At 36.3% G+C, this 17197-nt stretch overlaps 1 protein-coding gene across 2 annotated transcripts in view; it reads left to right on the top strand.

The window, feature by feature from the left end:
• Positions 1 to 17197, top strand: part of ATP9B (ATPase phospholipid transporting 9B (putative)) — a 154607-nt gene that overhangs the window by 119464 nt on the left and 17946 nt on the right. For both annotated transcript variants that reach the window (XM_064705159.1, XM_064705157.1), the window contains exons 14-15: positions 4517 to 4629; positions 8879 to 9127. In XM_064705159.1, coding sequence (XP_064561229.1) covers positions 4517 to 4629; positions 8879 to 9127 — 362 coding nt within the window. The remainder of the gene's footprint in view (positions 1 to 4516; positions 4630 to 8878; positions 9128 to 17197) is intronic.

Genomic DNA, 17197 nt, shown 5'->3' with positions numbered 1-17197 from the left:
ATGGGATTCTTGAATTTTTTGGAAAATCTGTGTTTTAGAGGTTGGTGTATATGGGCTTTTGTTAAATGTGCCTAATGTAATGTACTATTAGAATGTTACTCGTCAGTGTAAGCAACTAGAGAGGAGTAATTAAAAAAATTGATGGAATAACATCTCCTTCCTTCACTTAGATGGATCTATATTTATGCTCTGCCTCTTGAGATTTTTAGTACCACTAGATTTGCAGGGTGAGTAGAGCAGACTAGAAATGAAATGTTTTGATTGAGACATCATACTGGAAGATTCTAGACTAAGGAATCCTTACTTTTTGTCTTCTGTTGGACTCCCATTCACTGAAAATACCCAGCGAGCATGGTGTTGCTCTTACACTGCTGAATGCACAGGTATTGTGCTTGTGGGAGGCAGAAGGCACAGAGGAAATAGGTACTGCTCTTCACAGCATGGTTTAGGAGTGGGACTCCCTAACTCAGTGCCCCTAAGTTACCTGTTACCTCCACTGTGACCCTCTGCCCAGGAAAGATGAGGTTTAGCTCAGCTCTCTTGGTCTTTGTCCTCATTCTGAATGGGTTGTACTGGGACTTCCTTGGTTTGAGGTTTTGTGTAGGTTGTGTTTATGGCATACTCACAAATGGAGCAGCTGAATGAGCAGACATATGCTATGTATGCTTACCATGAGTTTTTTTCTTCTTCTTCTTCTATTATATGCCAGATTTTATTTTTTCCAGGGTTCATTGAAAAAAATATGTATCTCCAGATTGTTGTCAACAGTCTAATTATTAGACTGATTAGGCCTGATCTCCCTTAAAGTTTGCATAGAAATGTGCACATTTACACTGACTTTTTATCTGTTTAAGCAAATAGCTTAAACAGCATGCTCAAATTATATGAAAAGTTACTCATCTCTTAATTTCTCACAAAGTTACTAATTTTTCTGCTGCACAAATTTTCTTGCTTTTTCTTGTTTTGGACTTTTTAGATTGCTGGTATTGGTCCAAATTGCTGGCTAGTAATACAGGATCAGAATGATCTGCATCTGCTTCTCAAAAAACAGCAACAAAAAAATCTCTGCTGCTCTGTGAATCACATCTGTTGCCACCCAAGGAATGATGCCTTCAGGACTTTTTCCTTAGAAATTAATTTCCTCTTTGCCTGCTTTACTCTGTGTTTAATGATACAATTGTAGGAAAGAAGGGACAAAAAAAAGCTCTTGCCTTCAATAAGGAACACACTAAATTTTTCTCCAGCAATTCTACACTAACTTTTTTGTCAGGCTATTTTCCTTGTGTGATACCTGCATTCCAGAGCTAAGTTCAGGAAAGTATAACAGTAGTAGTAGATGGTACGTTGACTAATGTGCTTTTTGGAAGCTTTTCTAAAGTAAGCTTTTTTAAATCTAACAACTCTTCGTATTAGCAAAGTCCTGAAAGTGTGGAATTGATAACTATTTAAAAATATTATTAAAAATAGAAAGTTCCTCCACTGTTCTATAGTACTTACCACCTTGAGCAGACTGAAAAAGTTCAGTTTTGTATTGTTTTTGTTGTTCAAAAAGTGGGCTGTATTAGAAAATCTGCCTCTAGATATTTGAAGAGTTTGCATCTAGGGGCATAAAATACAAGACATGTTGTTCTGTCACAGAGTATTAGTCATCAACTAAAACTAATTAGTCTTCGACTAAAATTTAAGACAGAACTGCTGCTGAAGTTATAACATGACTGGTTGGCACCATGTAATGTATGGAACAAGTTGTTGGGAATGGTTCTGTCCCATTTTGGCATTTCATTAATTAGAAGAATTTAGAAGTGAATCTTAATTTGCACACGTGATGAAACATTATTTCCATGTGAAAGGCTGAAAAAGGTGTATTTTGTTAAGGTGGGGGTTTTTTCAGAATTTTTTGAGAATATTTTCATAACTTCAGCTGCCCCTTTTTGTCTAACAACACATCAGGTTTATTATGGCTGTTCTTGAAAGTCTTACTCTAGTCTTGAGAAGCATAAGCAAACTGGAATTGTTGCTTCTTTTCTTTATTTTTGTTTTTGGTTAGTTGTCATAGATATTTCCTACTAACATAGCTGATAAAAAGGATTGTATTAGAGATGTGTAAGATGCAAGTATTGAATCAGGATTTCCAGCGTGTTTATTTCCGTGTCTTTGTTGATTGTTTTTCCTCACCTGTTTTTCCTTCTTCCCTGGCTCCTGTTGATTGCAAGATAGGAAAATTCATACTTTTCTATGCAGAAGCTTTTCTTCTCTGCTTGCTGAGAGAGAGGGGGTGGAACACAGAAATTTTCCAGCCATCTACCTTTCCCTCACCAAGCATGATATGGCGTTGGACTGATTTAGTGGTGTCAGAAGAAATAATCTTTCCATATAATAATCATAGGGCTAATTTTGTCTCCTGCTCAGTTTTCCTGAGCAGCAATTACAGAAATAGTGGGAAGCAGGTTTGACAGTTGCCTGTTGTCTCACCTTTTGACTAGCATTTAGTTTCACAACTCCTAGAGAGAGATTTTTTAATTCAAAGGCTTGGCACAGTCAAGGACAGTGAGAACGCCTGGAAGGTTAGGAAGGTGATAAAGATTGGCTTGAGAATTTCTTGCACTGAGTGTTTTTGCACAGTGTATGGGTTTTGGTTTTGCTTTCTTTTAGAAATGGAGATTTTAGTTTCTCGTATTTATTGGTGGAAATTTTCATGTTTCTCATGTGCAAACTGGAGATTTAATTTTTCTAGTCTTGAATTAAAGTACAAAATGTAATGAATTTTAATAAAAAGTCTCAATAAAAGCACAGCTTCTAAAAGTAGAAAAAGTGGATTTATGTGATTACTGTGAAACAAAATTTCATTTTCCCATTTTCCATGTATGAAAGTAACCAAAAATTTCCAATTTGCTAATTATAGAGAACTGGAACTTTGTCTTCCTCGGCTGTTTTCCAGCCTTGGGAATGTTCAGCTTCTCATGTAAATTTTTAATAATATTATGCATATTTTGTAGAGAATTTATGCATTTCACATAAACCTTATTTTAATTATTTTTAAAAATTCAAATAATTATAGAAAGAAAAATCCTCAGCAACATGTAAGGAAAAGCAAATGGGAAATGTAGTTTTTAATGGTAAAGGGAGAATTTGGAACAAAAATCTTGCACTGGTAAAACAGAAAGGGTTTGATAGTGCAGTGTGGTGGTACAACAATGGAGATGAAGTGTCACTGTACAGGTATCACCAGGAAGTGGGAGTGGTAGATATTTCACATGCATCTGGGAAAGACATGAGACTTTTACAGCCCTAATGAATCTTTGAAGATCTCTGATAGTTCTAGCCCTGGTAAGAGCATAAACTGGATGCTGACTGGCCAGATTGTTGTTTTGCAGACAACTATGGCATACCTCATCCTTTTAGTCTTTTCTTCTCCTGTTGCTTAGCATGTAGCTTGGCATATAGCATGTAGTTTGGCATACTAGGATAAAGATGTGAAATAAAAATAGTTAAGCTAAATAAAATAATTATGAAGTATTTTATTCTGCAGTATTTATTTCCAGAGAATTTTCTTATACTCCATTTTAAAAATATTGTAGAAGCTTCAAGAATGTCTACTCTGGTACTATGTTTGGTTTATTTTTTTATGACCAGACTTATGCATTTTAATCACACAAACCTGTCTGGTTAAATATAGGAATAGCTTTATACTATTATTATACTTGCTCTGCCTGAGTAGCCATAGGGAAAAATTTTAGGAAGAGCCATAATCAAAATAATCTTTTGTGAGCTGACCATGGAAAGCTAGGCAGTAGTGACCCCTTTCTGCCTCACATACCCCATCAGGCAAGGCTGACACCCCCACCCCTCAATTAGAGATTTTCCAAACCAGAGGATGTGACTGGTTGGCAGAGGTGGGTGCAGTGTCAGTCTGCCTGACACTCTGTAGTTTCTTGCAAATGTGAAGTGAGCACAGAAAACACTGGTTTTGTTAATTCTGCCTTATTCTGCTTGGAGGCTCAATCTGTCAAATTTGGAAGTGATATTAGGTCTTAATGACTTAATCTAGATAACACTGACACTGAATGTGTCCAGTTGTCAGAATGTCTCCCTTGGTACATGAAGTGTAGAAAATTTGTAAAATTTGTATTAATTTTTGGCATTTCCAGTAGGGTGTTTTTCCTTTAGATTTTCTGATACATGGTGCAAACTCTTGCAGTGGCTTTTGAGAGTTAGCTCTATCTACATACTGCAAATTCAATTTTTTGTATAGAAAGAAAGGTTTTGTCTCTTCAAGTTTGTATGTTTAGTTATTGGCAAAATCAGCTTGCAGGTGGAACCAGTGATTTCTTCCAGAATGACTAACCCTGATCTTTCTCCACAAACGTTCCTTTAATTAAGTAAATTGATCCTAACTTGTGATTCATTCCTGCTTTCCAAAGGAAAAATTTTTTTGTGGGGGGAAGGGAGAGGAGGTGTCTGTGGCCATCTCGTAGTATTTTTCACTGCTTTGTGATACACTTCTCCTTTATTACAGGAACACTTACACAGAATGAGATGATATTTAAGCGCCTCCACCTAGGTACTGTTTCCTATGGAACAGACACAATGGATGAAATACAGAGTCATATTATAAACTCTTATTCACAGGTATTTCATAAATCATTTACATTTCATATGGAGGGTGTAATGACATTGAAGCATTGTTGTTAATAATTATGTCTACAATTTGAAATGCTATGAAAGTTGTTATGTCTAGGTATCTCTTAAGAAATATGATGGAAGGGAAAAATATGAGTACGTAGATCTCTCCTGATTCCAAAGTTCCTCATAATGCCCACTTAAAGAGATTTACTTTTCTGTTCTTCACTAGCAGAAATCTGTGTTAACCTGTCTGTGCAGTACAGTCTTTCTCCTGCCAAATCATCTAAGAGTAAGCTATTCATTACTGTGACTACAAATTATAAGGAAGTGTCCAGAACAACACTGGACACTGAACAGTAATTATATCTTTAAAGATACTCATCAAGAATATACATCAAAAAGCCACATTAATTGGTATAGCCAAATGGTATAACAGTAGTGGTCGAAATAAAACTTTCACAGTTGTATTTAAAAATTCTTTTTTAAAAAAATTAAAATGATTTCAAACAGCATAAAACTGGGAGGGAGAAAGGGTGAGAAAATGGAAAACTCCATATTGCTTGGGATCAAATTGTTCCTGTGATGTATAAGAGTGCTTGGTCTGGAAAATGTACTAGAGGATTGTGACTGAGTGGGATTCTGCAAGCATTACTTAGATTTCCCATGTATGTAAACTGTTTGGGTGCTTGCTGCAAACCTTCCTAAATACCTGATCCTACTCCGAGATTAGGATGAACTTTGTGCTTTATTTTTTATTTCTATTCTTTGAAACAAAAAAAAATAAGAGAATTTACAGAAGAGACAACAAATGAAAAGTTTACTGGCATTTCTGTGATGTTTACAGTATGATAATAAAAATTTATATAATTTTTTCCCCTGTAGTTAACGTGAATAAACAAACATGATTTCCTGACCCAGTGTCCTGGTTGATGGCAAATTTGGGAGGAAACCTCTGAATGGGGTCTTTCTAGAAAGCAAATTCAAACAGCCCCTCCCCAACCACTGGTCCAGGAAAGATTTCCTTGGAGAAGAGTGGAAAAAACTGTTTATTTAACAAGCCAAGTGTGCACAAGTATAAAAAAAATGAATAATACTAAACAATAAAATCTCTTGCTGTTCTGAAGAGATGGCAAATTCAGAAAGTCTTTTTGTAATTCCAAGAGTCCTCTGTGGGTGTTTCTTGGCTCACTGTCTCTCAGTCCCTCTGGCACTGGAAAATGCCACGTCCCAGGCCCTGGTGGGCCATAGGTGTGAGAACCCGGTGTTTTTCTGGGTTTTCAGTCCAAAGCAGTTCCCAGAAAAAGAAAAGCCACAGTCTAGAGAACTTCTTTGCCTCAGCTAGCTAAAAACTAACTAAAAGCAAAGGAGAGCTCTGTCCTGCTGTCTCTGTTGCAGACAACACAGTCTGTGAGAAGGAATGAGAGGAGCAAGTGCAGTTTCTGATAACAAACTGAGCCGCTTCTCCCTCCCTTCGTTCTCAGAACCAGTCTTAAAGCTGCAGAACTTAATATACAGCATACGCAGAACAGACAACTGGGGATGCAAGCATCATAAAGTCACACTAGGACACCCAGTTAAGTTTGCAGACTGACTTCCTTGTCTGTGTCCTCATTTTCTCTCTTAGAAGAACTGTAGGATCAACAATTGATTGGAATATCTAGCTGTGCTGTGTTGTAAATATGATTCCCTTCTTATTTGCTTAAAATAAGAATAAAAGTTTAATTTAACGCCACACTGGACCCAGTTAATACTTTGTAGCTTTTGGGAGGAGAGACAAGAGGGAAGACGGTGATGAAGTGTCTTCCCTCACTGTTACATTTTAAGTTCACAACCTAATTTCTTAATTATTTTCTGTCTATACAATTCAACAAATCCTCTTCTTGAATTCTTTTCCTTGGATAAATCTATTTCAGCTTAATTTTAGTAGGTATAGCCATGGATAGTAAGTGAGATACAATAATCATGCCTTGGAAATGGGAAATGGAGCTCTTTCATCTAAAGATCAGCTGTCCAGATTTGGTTCAGAATGTGTTAACTGAAATTACCTGCTACTCACTAAGTTTATAAAAACCACCTCAACCTGGCTTTCTAATAATGTGCCATTTGGGTCTTCACAGTAACAGGTGTAGCAATATATGATATTAGCTGACAGTCTTGAGCTGGCACACCTTGGTCTGAGTGAGTTTGACAGCTAAGCACCAAGCATGCTCACAAATACCAGTTTTATATTTTGGAGTTGAATATGCTGTCTGAAAAGAATTGGATTCCTGGAACAATTCCTGGAATTCTTAGTACTGAAAGCTTTTACTAATTTACTATAAAATTTAATGAGTGGCAACCATGGTTACGAGTTTTTAGTAACTGTAGCATACTTAAAATAAGAAATGTGAGGGAAACTTCTCAATTCTGGGAAAAATATTTCAAAATGTAGGTTTGCTATTAGTAGATGATGAAAAGAACTTTCTTGGAACGTCCTTTTTTTCAGCTTTATATAACACTACTCTGTGTTTAAATAATGCTTTATAAATAATGCTTTAATTGTGCTTATGTTAGTAGCAACTCATTAAAACAGAACAGTGGTGGAGTCTCAGTAACAAACCAAGCAACTACTAAACAATTGTTTCAATCTGAAAAAGTATGGTGAGGTTTTTTAATTTAATCTATGATAATAGAAGCTGCCGGTTAGCTAGGCAGTGGTTCTTGTGTGACATTGATTTTATCCCTTGTTTGTGTTCTGTTTTATTATTACAGTGGACCTACCAGACTATTGTCATCTTAATGTAACACACAAATCTATTATAACCTGATTATATTTCCCCACTGGAAGCATTTTGTGATAGAGGGCATAATCTTTAATGGAATTTGTGTGAAATTAAATTATACAAGCATCAATAAACATAACATAATTCAGAAGGAGTAAATCAGCTTAATTTATTTGTGACTGTAATGGCATCAGTGTTAGCAGAATGCAAATGCAGAGGTTTAAAGCAGTAGCTGAAAAGCAGTGCCAGATGAGCAGAAAGTTAAACCCTTTATTAGACAACACTGTAATTTGATGGGCAGAATGTTCACGGTTCAGCAGATTGCAGTCAGGAGGAAAAAAGCGTGGATTCTGAAAAGGTTTTCTGAGTTCCATTGGAGTGAACGGAAGGGCCCTGTGGTGGTACTGCTGATATATTTAATATGCTGACTTTTAAATAAAAAAAACCAAAAGCCAACCAGCAAAAACCAATAACCCCCCCCCCACCTAAAAACCCAACTTATTTTAACTAATCATGAACACATAGTACTTTTGAGAGGAAGATTAGCTCTGTCATGTGCTCGAGCATTTGTGAAAGGTGACTTAAAACAGTGGTAGTTTATTGGTTATGCAACAGTAATAGAGTCTTCAAGTATGTGTCAAACTGTTATTTTGCATGATATTTTACTAGATTATTGCATTCTTGTAAGGACAAAAAACATTTCAGCTGCAGCAAAAGAGTAAAACTGCATTAGTTCACAAATAATACAGAAATTGTGTAAGTTATAAATAAAATCAGCAATATTTGTATTTTAATTATTCCTAATATTTATACTTGACAATGTTCCTGCTTTTGTTCTTCTGATCTCCACTTCTTCTGGTCTCTCCTGATTACCACAAATGTGGTCATCTTTTAAAACACAGAGATTTAGTGTTGTTGTTTTTTTTTTAAATGGGGTTCTTTTCAGTTTAATGACACAGGTGAAGAAGAACAACAAAATATCAAATTTTGAAATTTTGTCTCAGTGTTTCTGAACTCATCCACTTGGTGGCTGGTTTAAATACTTTTTCTTAAAAGGAAAAGAAAAAATAATTCACTGGATGCAATAGACATGAAAGGACGATTGTGACAGATCATTGAAAAATGTAAAATCTGAAGTGAGGTAGCAGGGGTTTCTGCAGAATCTGATCAGCCTATTCAGCCCTTTTCCAACTTACTTGTTTTTATTTCATGTTTTTCAATAGTCTCCAGGCTCTGTTACTGAAATTTGACTACAAATGCAAGGTGATGAGCCCATAGTTATGTATAATTTCTTTAAAAAAGGAGATGAAGCTTTTTATATCTCACAAGCTGAATGTGTTAACCATAGGTTATATAAAAATAAATGGATGCTTACTAGCCTTATCATTTATCAGCCTTTGTAAAAGGAACAGTCAGATATAGATGGATAAGTATTCAAGTTTGGTTTCCAGTTTTGAACTTTGGTTCACTATTCATTGTGTTGGCTCTTAAAGGTCCACTCTCAGAACAGTGGGAACAGTACAAGCTCCACACCATCCAGGAAGCCTCAATCATCAGCGCCCAAAGTGCGCAAGAGCGTCAGCAGCCGGATCCACGAGGCGGTGAAGGCCATCGCGCTCTGCCACAACGTCACCCCCGTGTACGAGTCCCGGGCCGGCGTGTCTGCAGAGACTGAGTATGCAGAAGTGGATCAGGACTTCAGCGATGAAAATCGAACTTACCAGGCTTCCAGCCCGGATGAGGTTGGTGTGCAAGGCTGAAAATAGTTATTTATAACTCCTAAAGAATGGGGGAAACTAAGTAAAAAAGAGAAATGCTGTGAAAAAAATGTGTTTTGAGCAGGGGTTTCTTTAAACCCCTATAGTACGTTACTATAAGACACAAAATAACACGACACACACGCACTGCTGTTTTCAAAGTAAAAAGGAGAACTTTTAATTTCTAACTTTAACATTTATAGATTTCTAAAAGTGACAGCAGATTAGAAGGCAAAAGTGCTGCCTCTCCAAATATACTAAACAAACTAACAGTCTATCAAATTTCTCTTCTTCTATAAAAGAATACAAAACAATATGTTATTTACAAAAAGTGTGTGAAAAAGTTCACTACAGGAATGTAAACATCAAAAAGTTTAAAAAATCTTTAAAAATCAAAACAACATTAGTAGTAATCTGTTTTTATATTTTCTAGTTTAGGAAAGATCTACTGGTTCTGACGCCTTGCTGTATAAAAGTGTTTTCAGTTTTTGACTTAAAGACCTATGAAGTCAGTTCTTTGGGGTCAATATTGTATTGAGGATTGCAATTAAAGGTTTATAATTTTTTATTATTATTCTCAAAACATTAATCCATGTGTGAATCAAAGTATGCTCCTAAATGGAATATGAAGCTGTTCTGAATGATGGACAACCTGGTACATTAGTTAGAGATGCTACCAGATACTGGAATGTACGGATTCCTAACAGGAAAAAGCAACAAATTAACAAAACCCTCAGAAAGAAACAAACAAAAAAACCCTATCAAACCTTGAATACGTCTGTAGAAAAGTTTTTGAGCTTCAAACTCTAGGCAGCTTCATAATCTTTAGGGTTCTTTCAAAGTTGCATCAAGTGTAGCAGAAATTTAAAATACCATTTCAATAAAAACATGCCTTTGAGTTTTATTGAAATCCAGATTTAAAAAACTCCCAGTGCTTTCATTGGATTTGTGTTATTGTTCTGAATAATCCTATTTTGGTCCCTAAATTGATTGCCTAAAATTCAATCTAAAAAGATACTAGAAACGAGAAGCAAAGCTCATGTTGCAAGATACTGGAAAGAGTTTACTTTATAATAATGTGTATAGTTGATATAGTAAAATGGAGAAATAGACTATTTTGAGGTTGGTTTGAAAGTGAACAGGTTGAGAAGAATCTTTCTTTTAAAGAATTTCTAGCATTTTCTGAAGGTACTGTTTTTGTTGTAACCCCAGTAGCTTAGTCATAAATAAAATAAGGTTTTTGTAAGATATGAAGAAGGAATTACGTGTCTGAAGGCCTGAATATTTCTCTAGCTGTGCAAGTTGATCTCATACAAGTTAATGTTTCTTTCACAAACTTCATCCTGCTACATAGTGTATTATTCAAGTATACATTTGGTTTTCATGTCTATTATGTCACCATATGTAATGCTAACAAAACTTAAGCAGTTCATACTGCAGGCTATCATTGCTAAAAGAAACAAGTCTGTAACAAGGGTTTTTAGGAATGCAAGAAATAAAATTAAATCTCTCTTTATGTAGTAACAAGATAGCAGACATTACATACCTTTCAGATGCCATAAACACAGTTAATAGTGTCAAAGGATTGTAGAATATAAAGTGGCTGGTTCTCCATGACTAAAAAATGGCAGTCAGAACAGTTTTAAAAATAATTTATTCTTAAATAAATTAAATCTTTATTCTTAAATAAAGAAGTAGAACTTGAGATGCTGATCTTTGGCTAAAATCAGTAATCTATAATACAGTGTTATACAGTATGAGCTGATCCACATTATGAATTGAGAATCCTGGAAGGGTGTGGGATCTCAGCACAGCAGGCCTGATGTGCTGAGACACCAAGACAACCTTTGGGGGGCTCGGAGGTCCTGGAACGTGGCCAGAAGTGTCTAGTGGTTGGACTTTGACCCAGCACAGGAAACATCATCTGTATGAGGATGGGAGAATCACAGGGGATAAATGGTGAAGAGATAGATTAGTTATGGTGTGAAACACAGGGTTTAGAATTTCGGTACAGGGGGGTGTTAGGGAGACAAAATGGAGGAATTGGAGCGTGTCCTGTCCTTCTTCTTCTTCTTCTTGTCTTCCGTCTTCTGTGGTGGTGGTGGCACTTTGGGATTGGTTTTTACTAAAGGTACACTTGTCAATAAGGGTGAAAGGTATTGGGGGGAAAAGGTAAATATCTTATACGTAGCTTTGGGTATAAAGATAACTGACCGCCCTGAGGGCACGCAGTGTGCTCATGGCTGACGTGCTGTGCGGACCTCTGTCGGGCCGAGAGAAGATACTGTAGATAAAAAATTAATAAACGCTGAAGGCCGAAAAAACCTGAAGACTCCTTTCGTTCTTTGGAGAGCGGGCTGCCCCCAAGGCTATCCCGAGCCTTTCTAGGCCATCAAAACAGCCGACAACGGGACAGAAGGGCATTTGTTTATGCCAGAAGGGTGTTTGTTTATGATATATATTTGTATAATGTTTGACTTGTATTATACACAAGTGAACAAATTTTCATCTGCACATGCATTCATATTTACTTAATGTTTCAGTTTAATGAGTCTGTGAGGTACTACTGAGCATAATGAATGACTGCATGAGCAAGGATCTGACTAGGAAGATATGATGACAGCTATAAATTAAGTAAATATTCTGCTTTAATAGCCAAAGGTATTACTAAATCAGGTGAAGAGATGTGCATTTGAGAGAGACTATGTGAGTTTTTTCTCCCGCTTGCTCCTCTCTCCCTGTGGGCTTTTGTGTATTTGTTCAGTTGTTTGAAAGCTGAAAATGCTACCATGAAGAGCAATTCTCCTCCCATATTTACTAAAGAAAGCAGCTGTAAGACTCAAGAATTATACAAGCGGTGCCCTGGTAAGACAGTAGGGAATTTGACCTTGGAAAGATGAAAGGAAGGAAAGGAAAGTTGATAAAGTGCTAATATAATAGATCTGGGACTCAGGGTGGAAAAGGAGGTAGAAGAAGAAATCAACAACAAAGAAACTTCATGCTGCAAGGGAGATAATGCACAGATACTGTTTTAATAATGATTTTTTTATCATTTCAACTCATACATTAAAACTATATGGCAGTGAGATGAAATGTTTCCTTTCTAAAACAGGCTTAAATTTCATTTTTGTTTCTCAAAGATAATGCTTGAAACACTAGTAAAATTATCATATTGAACAAATATGCTTTTATGTAATGAGAAATTGATGTTAAATGGAGTCTTGTAAAAAGATTAAGCTACAAAAAGCATGTAAACAGCATAAAAATTGCAGCATGACAGAAAAAAGCCTAAGAGTTGAAAGACTACCAGGTCTTTATCATAATTTTTTTAAGACTTCTATTGATGCAATGTTTGCAAATCACTGGAGCCTAAGGAAAATAATGTAAATGGTTCATTATTTAGCTTATTGAACTTTCCTGCAGTTAGGTTGACGGATGATGCCAATGTTTCCCAATCACCAAAGTACCATTTTAAAAGCATTTTTTATTGAATAAAGTGCTTTGAATATTGCACCCTGGAGCTTTATTTAGGGAAATGGTTCAATTGATGTTTTCTGTTTAACCTCAGCACTGACCTATCACAACATACTTGGTTAATAAGCAACATTATCATTTAATAGACTTAACTGGTTTTATGCATTGTACTTTCTCCACATTGCAACTCTGTTCCCTTAGATTTTGTTTATGGATCTGGCTTGATTGCAGTCTTTTGGAACAAGATGTTATTTGCATAGTTGTGTGTTGCATTATATAATATTGCATGATCACACCATAGGATGTAAAGAGCAGAGAACAGTATGTAAGTATAAACTATTCTTCCATGTCGGAAGGTATAAGAAACAGCTCAGCAATATGCTGACCACGCTGCACACTTAATTAATTGACTTGAGGAACTCTTTTGAAATTTCTCACATCTGTGCATATATGCATGCATCCATATACAGATATAATATGACCATAACAAAGTATGCACATTTAGAAGTAGGTACATTCATCATAAAAGATGTATTTATTCATTGTTAGAGTAACCTGAGATAAGTAACTGATTTTGTATTCATAATGCAAATCCTACTTATGCCTGGCTCTTTGTTTCTTATGATAAGTGATCAATATTTCATTTTCTCTGAAAGAGTGGAAAGTTTCATTTGTCTGTCACTTGTCCTCTACAGCTGTAGCATAGCAAACAATAAACATTCACTGAGAACCCACTGGATGGAAAAAAAAAAAAAACTAAAAGGAAAAAAAGCCATACCAAAACTCAGCTTCGACTTTGCCATCATAGGTGTGGGTTCAGCTCATCTGTAGAAAGCCAGCTACCTTAATGTAATGAACAATCATGAAAGGATATAAGCTAAGTAGGCAAAGTGATAGAGTTCAAAGGTCAGAGACCCAAGCAATTCAGGGCATGCAATGAACAGGAGCCTTTGAAGACCTTTGCTCCCCTTAGTCAGAAAAGGTTGATCAGTCATGATTTTTAATGACTGCTTACTCTCATAAACCAGCCATTTATTGGTTATGCTTTGTCCTGCACTGTTATAGTCTCAAGCATTTCTAATTCCAGGATCTTGAATATTTAAATACTACCTTGAAGTGTGGTCAGTTATTTAATTCCAGCGTTTCTGTCCAGAGACAACAGAGTTGCTAAAATTAATTACAAGGATACAAAGCCAATCATTTAAAAACAGACAGGGAAATTATATGCCCTTAGTGAAGCAGCTTTTGTGTTTACAAAAGTGAAGCTGTAATGTATGAGACATGTTGTATTGTTTAATTCATTTTATTGTGTGTGCTTATTGAAGCAAGACTAATTGTGTTGTTTTGTCAATGTATTGTGAAAAGCAAATCACTCAGTAGCATAAAACCATCACTTGCGTGACCTTCGAGACCCACAAAGAATAACTACTCCATAGCTTGTCTTGAATATCGATTGGTAGTTTTTTCACATGATCAAGCTGTATTTTTAAGTTAATAATTTTCTTTTAATTATGAAGGTTTTTTTATGAAAAGTGATGGACTGCAAATGTTAGTTTGCATAAAATGGTTGTTTATAAATATAAACAAACCAAACCACTGATTGGAAACAGATATGAGATGTTGAACAGTCCCAATGGAAATGGTTGGAAACACTCAGGCAGTGGGGAAAGGATAGCTCACTGCTTCTTTTCTGTTTCCAAAGCAATAGCCTTAACTTAAAAATACCCCACTTACAATGTCTGTACAACTTATACGACAGTTTGATTTTGAAAGCAGTTCCTATTGTCTGAAGTGATGCTCTTAAACACTGAAAGGAATACAAGTGGGTTACATGAGAATTCTTCTAAGCAGCAAAACTGGCTAACAAAATTCCCATGTCTAGTCCTTCTTTTTTGCCCTGCAAATTGCTCCCTCATATATGCTAAAAACATTGAAGACTTTATTAATGCAGATTCTTTTTTGGTTAAAGTGACCAGGTTCACAGCAGGGCTCCAGGAAAGATATGAGTACAGCTATGGTGCAACTCCTAAACTGGTCCCTGTGAGGTGGAGAGCTGCCAACTGCAGCCACGAGGCAGTGGGACTTTTTCTTAAACTACTGTTAGCTCAAAAAAGAATATTGTACATTGAAAGTGACAATTATTTGTTCATAAACTGTTTTGAGCAACAAGTACTGTAAATGTTGAGCAGTTCAATATTTCTGCTAGGGAGCAGAAATGATAGCCTGGGCCATAAGGAAAGAAAAGCAGTATGATAGCCAGGCTGCTGGAGGTTGTGACCTTAGTGATGAGGTGTACACCCCACAGGATCCAAGTATGGTGAACAGAGCATGTCCTGTGATGGAAACCTGCAGTCAAGATTATTATTGTACAGGTCAACCCTAACCCAGTGCAAAAGCTATGTGTGGTTTGATTTGGTTCCATAAAAGAACATTTCTAAAAAAAATGGGATGATAATATCCCCAAAACATGGACATGAATGGTGCTTTTGAAATTTCACCTCTTTGTGCCCTTCTGGAAATGCACTCATTCCTCAGGTGACTGAGTTAGACACACTCCTACTGAGAGAAGCTGCTTCTGACTCTTGAGCTGCTACTGCTCTAGGTGATGTTGTGGGTTGCACAGTTACTGCTTAATTTGGGAGAGTTTCCTTATGAAATCTCTGAATTTGAGTGGAAATCTGTGCCCTGGTAATTGAAGAGTTTGCTGTTTGGATCTGTGAACTATAGAAGCTCAGAATGTTGGGTGGCCTTTAGTGGGGAGACTGCTGACAGAAGCAGCCATGGTTCAAGAGTGGGCATGTGGTAAATGGAAGCATCTGAAAGATTTAGGGTAAGAGCACTAGGTGGTATTTCTCACTGGTTTGCATCAGATCTGTTGCATTTCTGTTTCACAATGCAATTATTTGCTCCTTTCTTTTCCAATTGTTCCTTTGGACAATTGCATCTTTGACATTGTCATGTGAGAGGTGAATGATCATCTTTTACACTTGGGGTTGCTACTGAGGAGGAAGAAAATTAGCAAGTTAGCAACCACAAATCTCTTTGCCTCCATATGCATTACCTGCCCTAGGAACATCACACAGTTAGTGGGTTCACTGCATACCTGTGTCTCAGTAATGGGAAGACCATTTACCCACCAACATCCTTATGTCTCCCAGGCAGCCAGTTTCCCTAGAAGGGAAGCTTTGTGATAAGCCAGAGAAGATCCATAAAACATTCAAATAAGTCCCTAATCTGGACTCAGGAAACTTGACACATTTCATCTGTTTGTGTGTCAGCAAATTAACAATTATCTGCAAATAAATATTAACATTGCAATGGAATATTTTAGAACAAAGTGGTAGCATCACCATTAAAGCCTTTTATGCTTGTCCAACCTTTAATTGCTTTATCTGCCTTCATCCAATATGTCGAGCTCTGTAGAAGCCGCAGCTGCTGCATTTTCCTGGTATTCTAGGAGTTCTTGATTTAGGCACACTAGATTGCAAGACCATTTTAATGTAAAGGTTCCGAAATGTATTGAAGAGAAGAGAATGTGTTTGTAGAGGGGCAACCTCAAGAAGAGAGACTAGCCTAAGACTCTTTTCTCTGAACTCTCTATAGCCAGCCTTTTAGTATATGTGTATTTGTTAGGATTTACAATGTAGATGTTAATTTGTGAAATACTTGTTGAGAAAAAAATTTCTGCATTCCAAAAGCTTCATGTATTTCAATGGTAAGATCTGGCTGTATTGTTTTGGGTGCTGCTCTGATTCATTCTGAGTGATGGGAGTCAAACCCGTCTTTCTCTCAAGTTTTTCAGTGTCCTTGTAGGCATCTGTTTGACTCTTGAGCCTTATTGACTGTTTCTTGTATGGTATTTGCCCTGATCAATTTAAAAGAAAAAATAAATATGCAGTTGTGTATAGGCCAGGTATAAGAATACAAAATGACTGTGCTGCAAAATGCTAATTTAAATGGTATGTGAAGCCAAGCATAAATATAATAAACAGATCTGAGTCACCAAATATAGAACACTTTAGTCCTAGCTGCAAAGGGACACAAATAAGATGATAGGGTTTTAGTAGAAAGATGCAATTTACAGGTCAGAATGTAATAGTAACCCTTCACTGTGAAAATTGAAAATTAACCTTGGAAGTACTGGATCATTTACAGCTTATAAGCTACTTCTGGTAAAGAAGAAAAGTTTGTAAAAAGGCTTCCTGCAGTTTTCAAGAATTTAAAATGATCCTTTTCAAAGTGTGCTCTATTCTCTTCAGTTACTGCATCTCACTGTATTTTCATCTGGTGATGCCTACACAAATGGCATTACTAGGGTTTTTACAGGTTCATACAGGATTTTGTTCCAATTTTAAATTTTCTTAGAAGCTGAGGTGTTTTATTCGCTTTGTGTGAAATTCTTAGTGACCATCATGTCCATTTAACTTACCTAGGGAATTTTCTACTTGCATGTTTTTTATCAGAATGCTTGATGTTTATTTTTTTCATCTTGCCTGAGATTAATAGCAGAGCCTATTAATCCATAAAAATCCAGGATCCATAAAAATCATGTGAACTTCATTATAGTTAACTTTCCAGTGA

This window comes from Zonotrichia leucophrys, chromosome 2 (assembly GCF_028769735.1).
Source record: "Zonotrichia leucophrys gambelii isolate GWCS_2022_RI chromosome 2, RI_Zleu_2.0, whole genome shotgun sequence".
NCBI classification, from domain to species: Eukaryota; Metazoa; Chordata; class Aves; order Passeriformes; family Passerellidae; genus Zonotrichia; species Zonotrichia leucophrys.
This window is presented reverse-complemented; position numbering and strand designations above follow the sequence as displayed.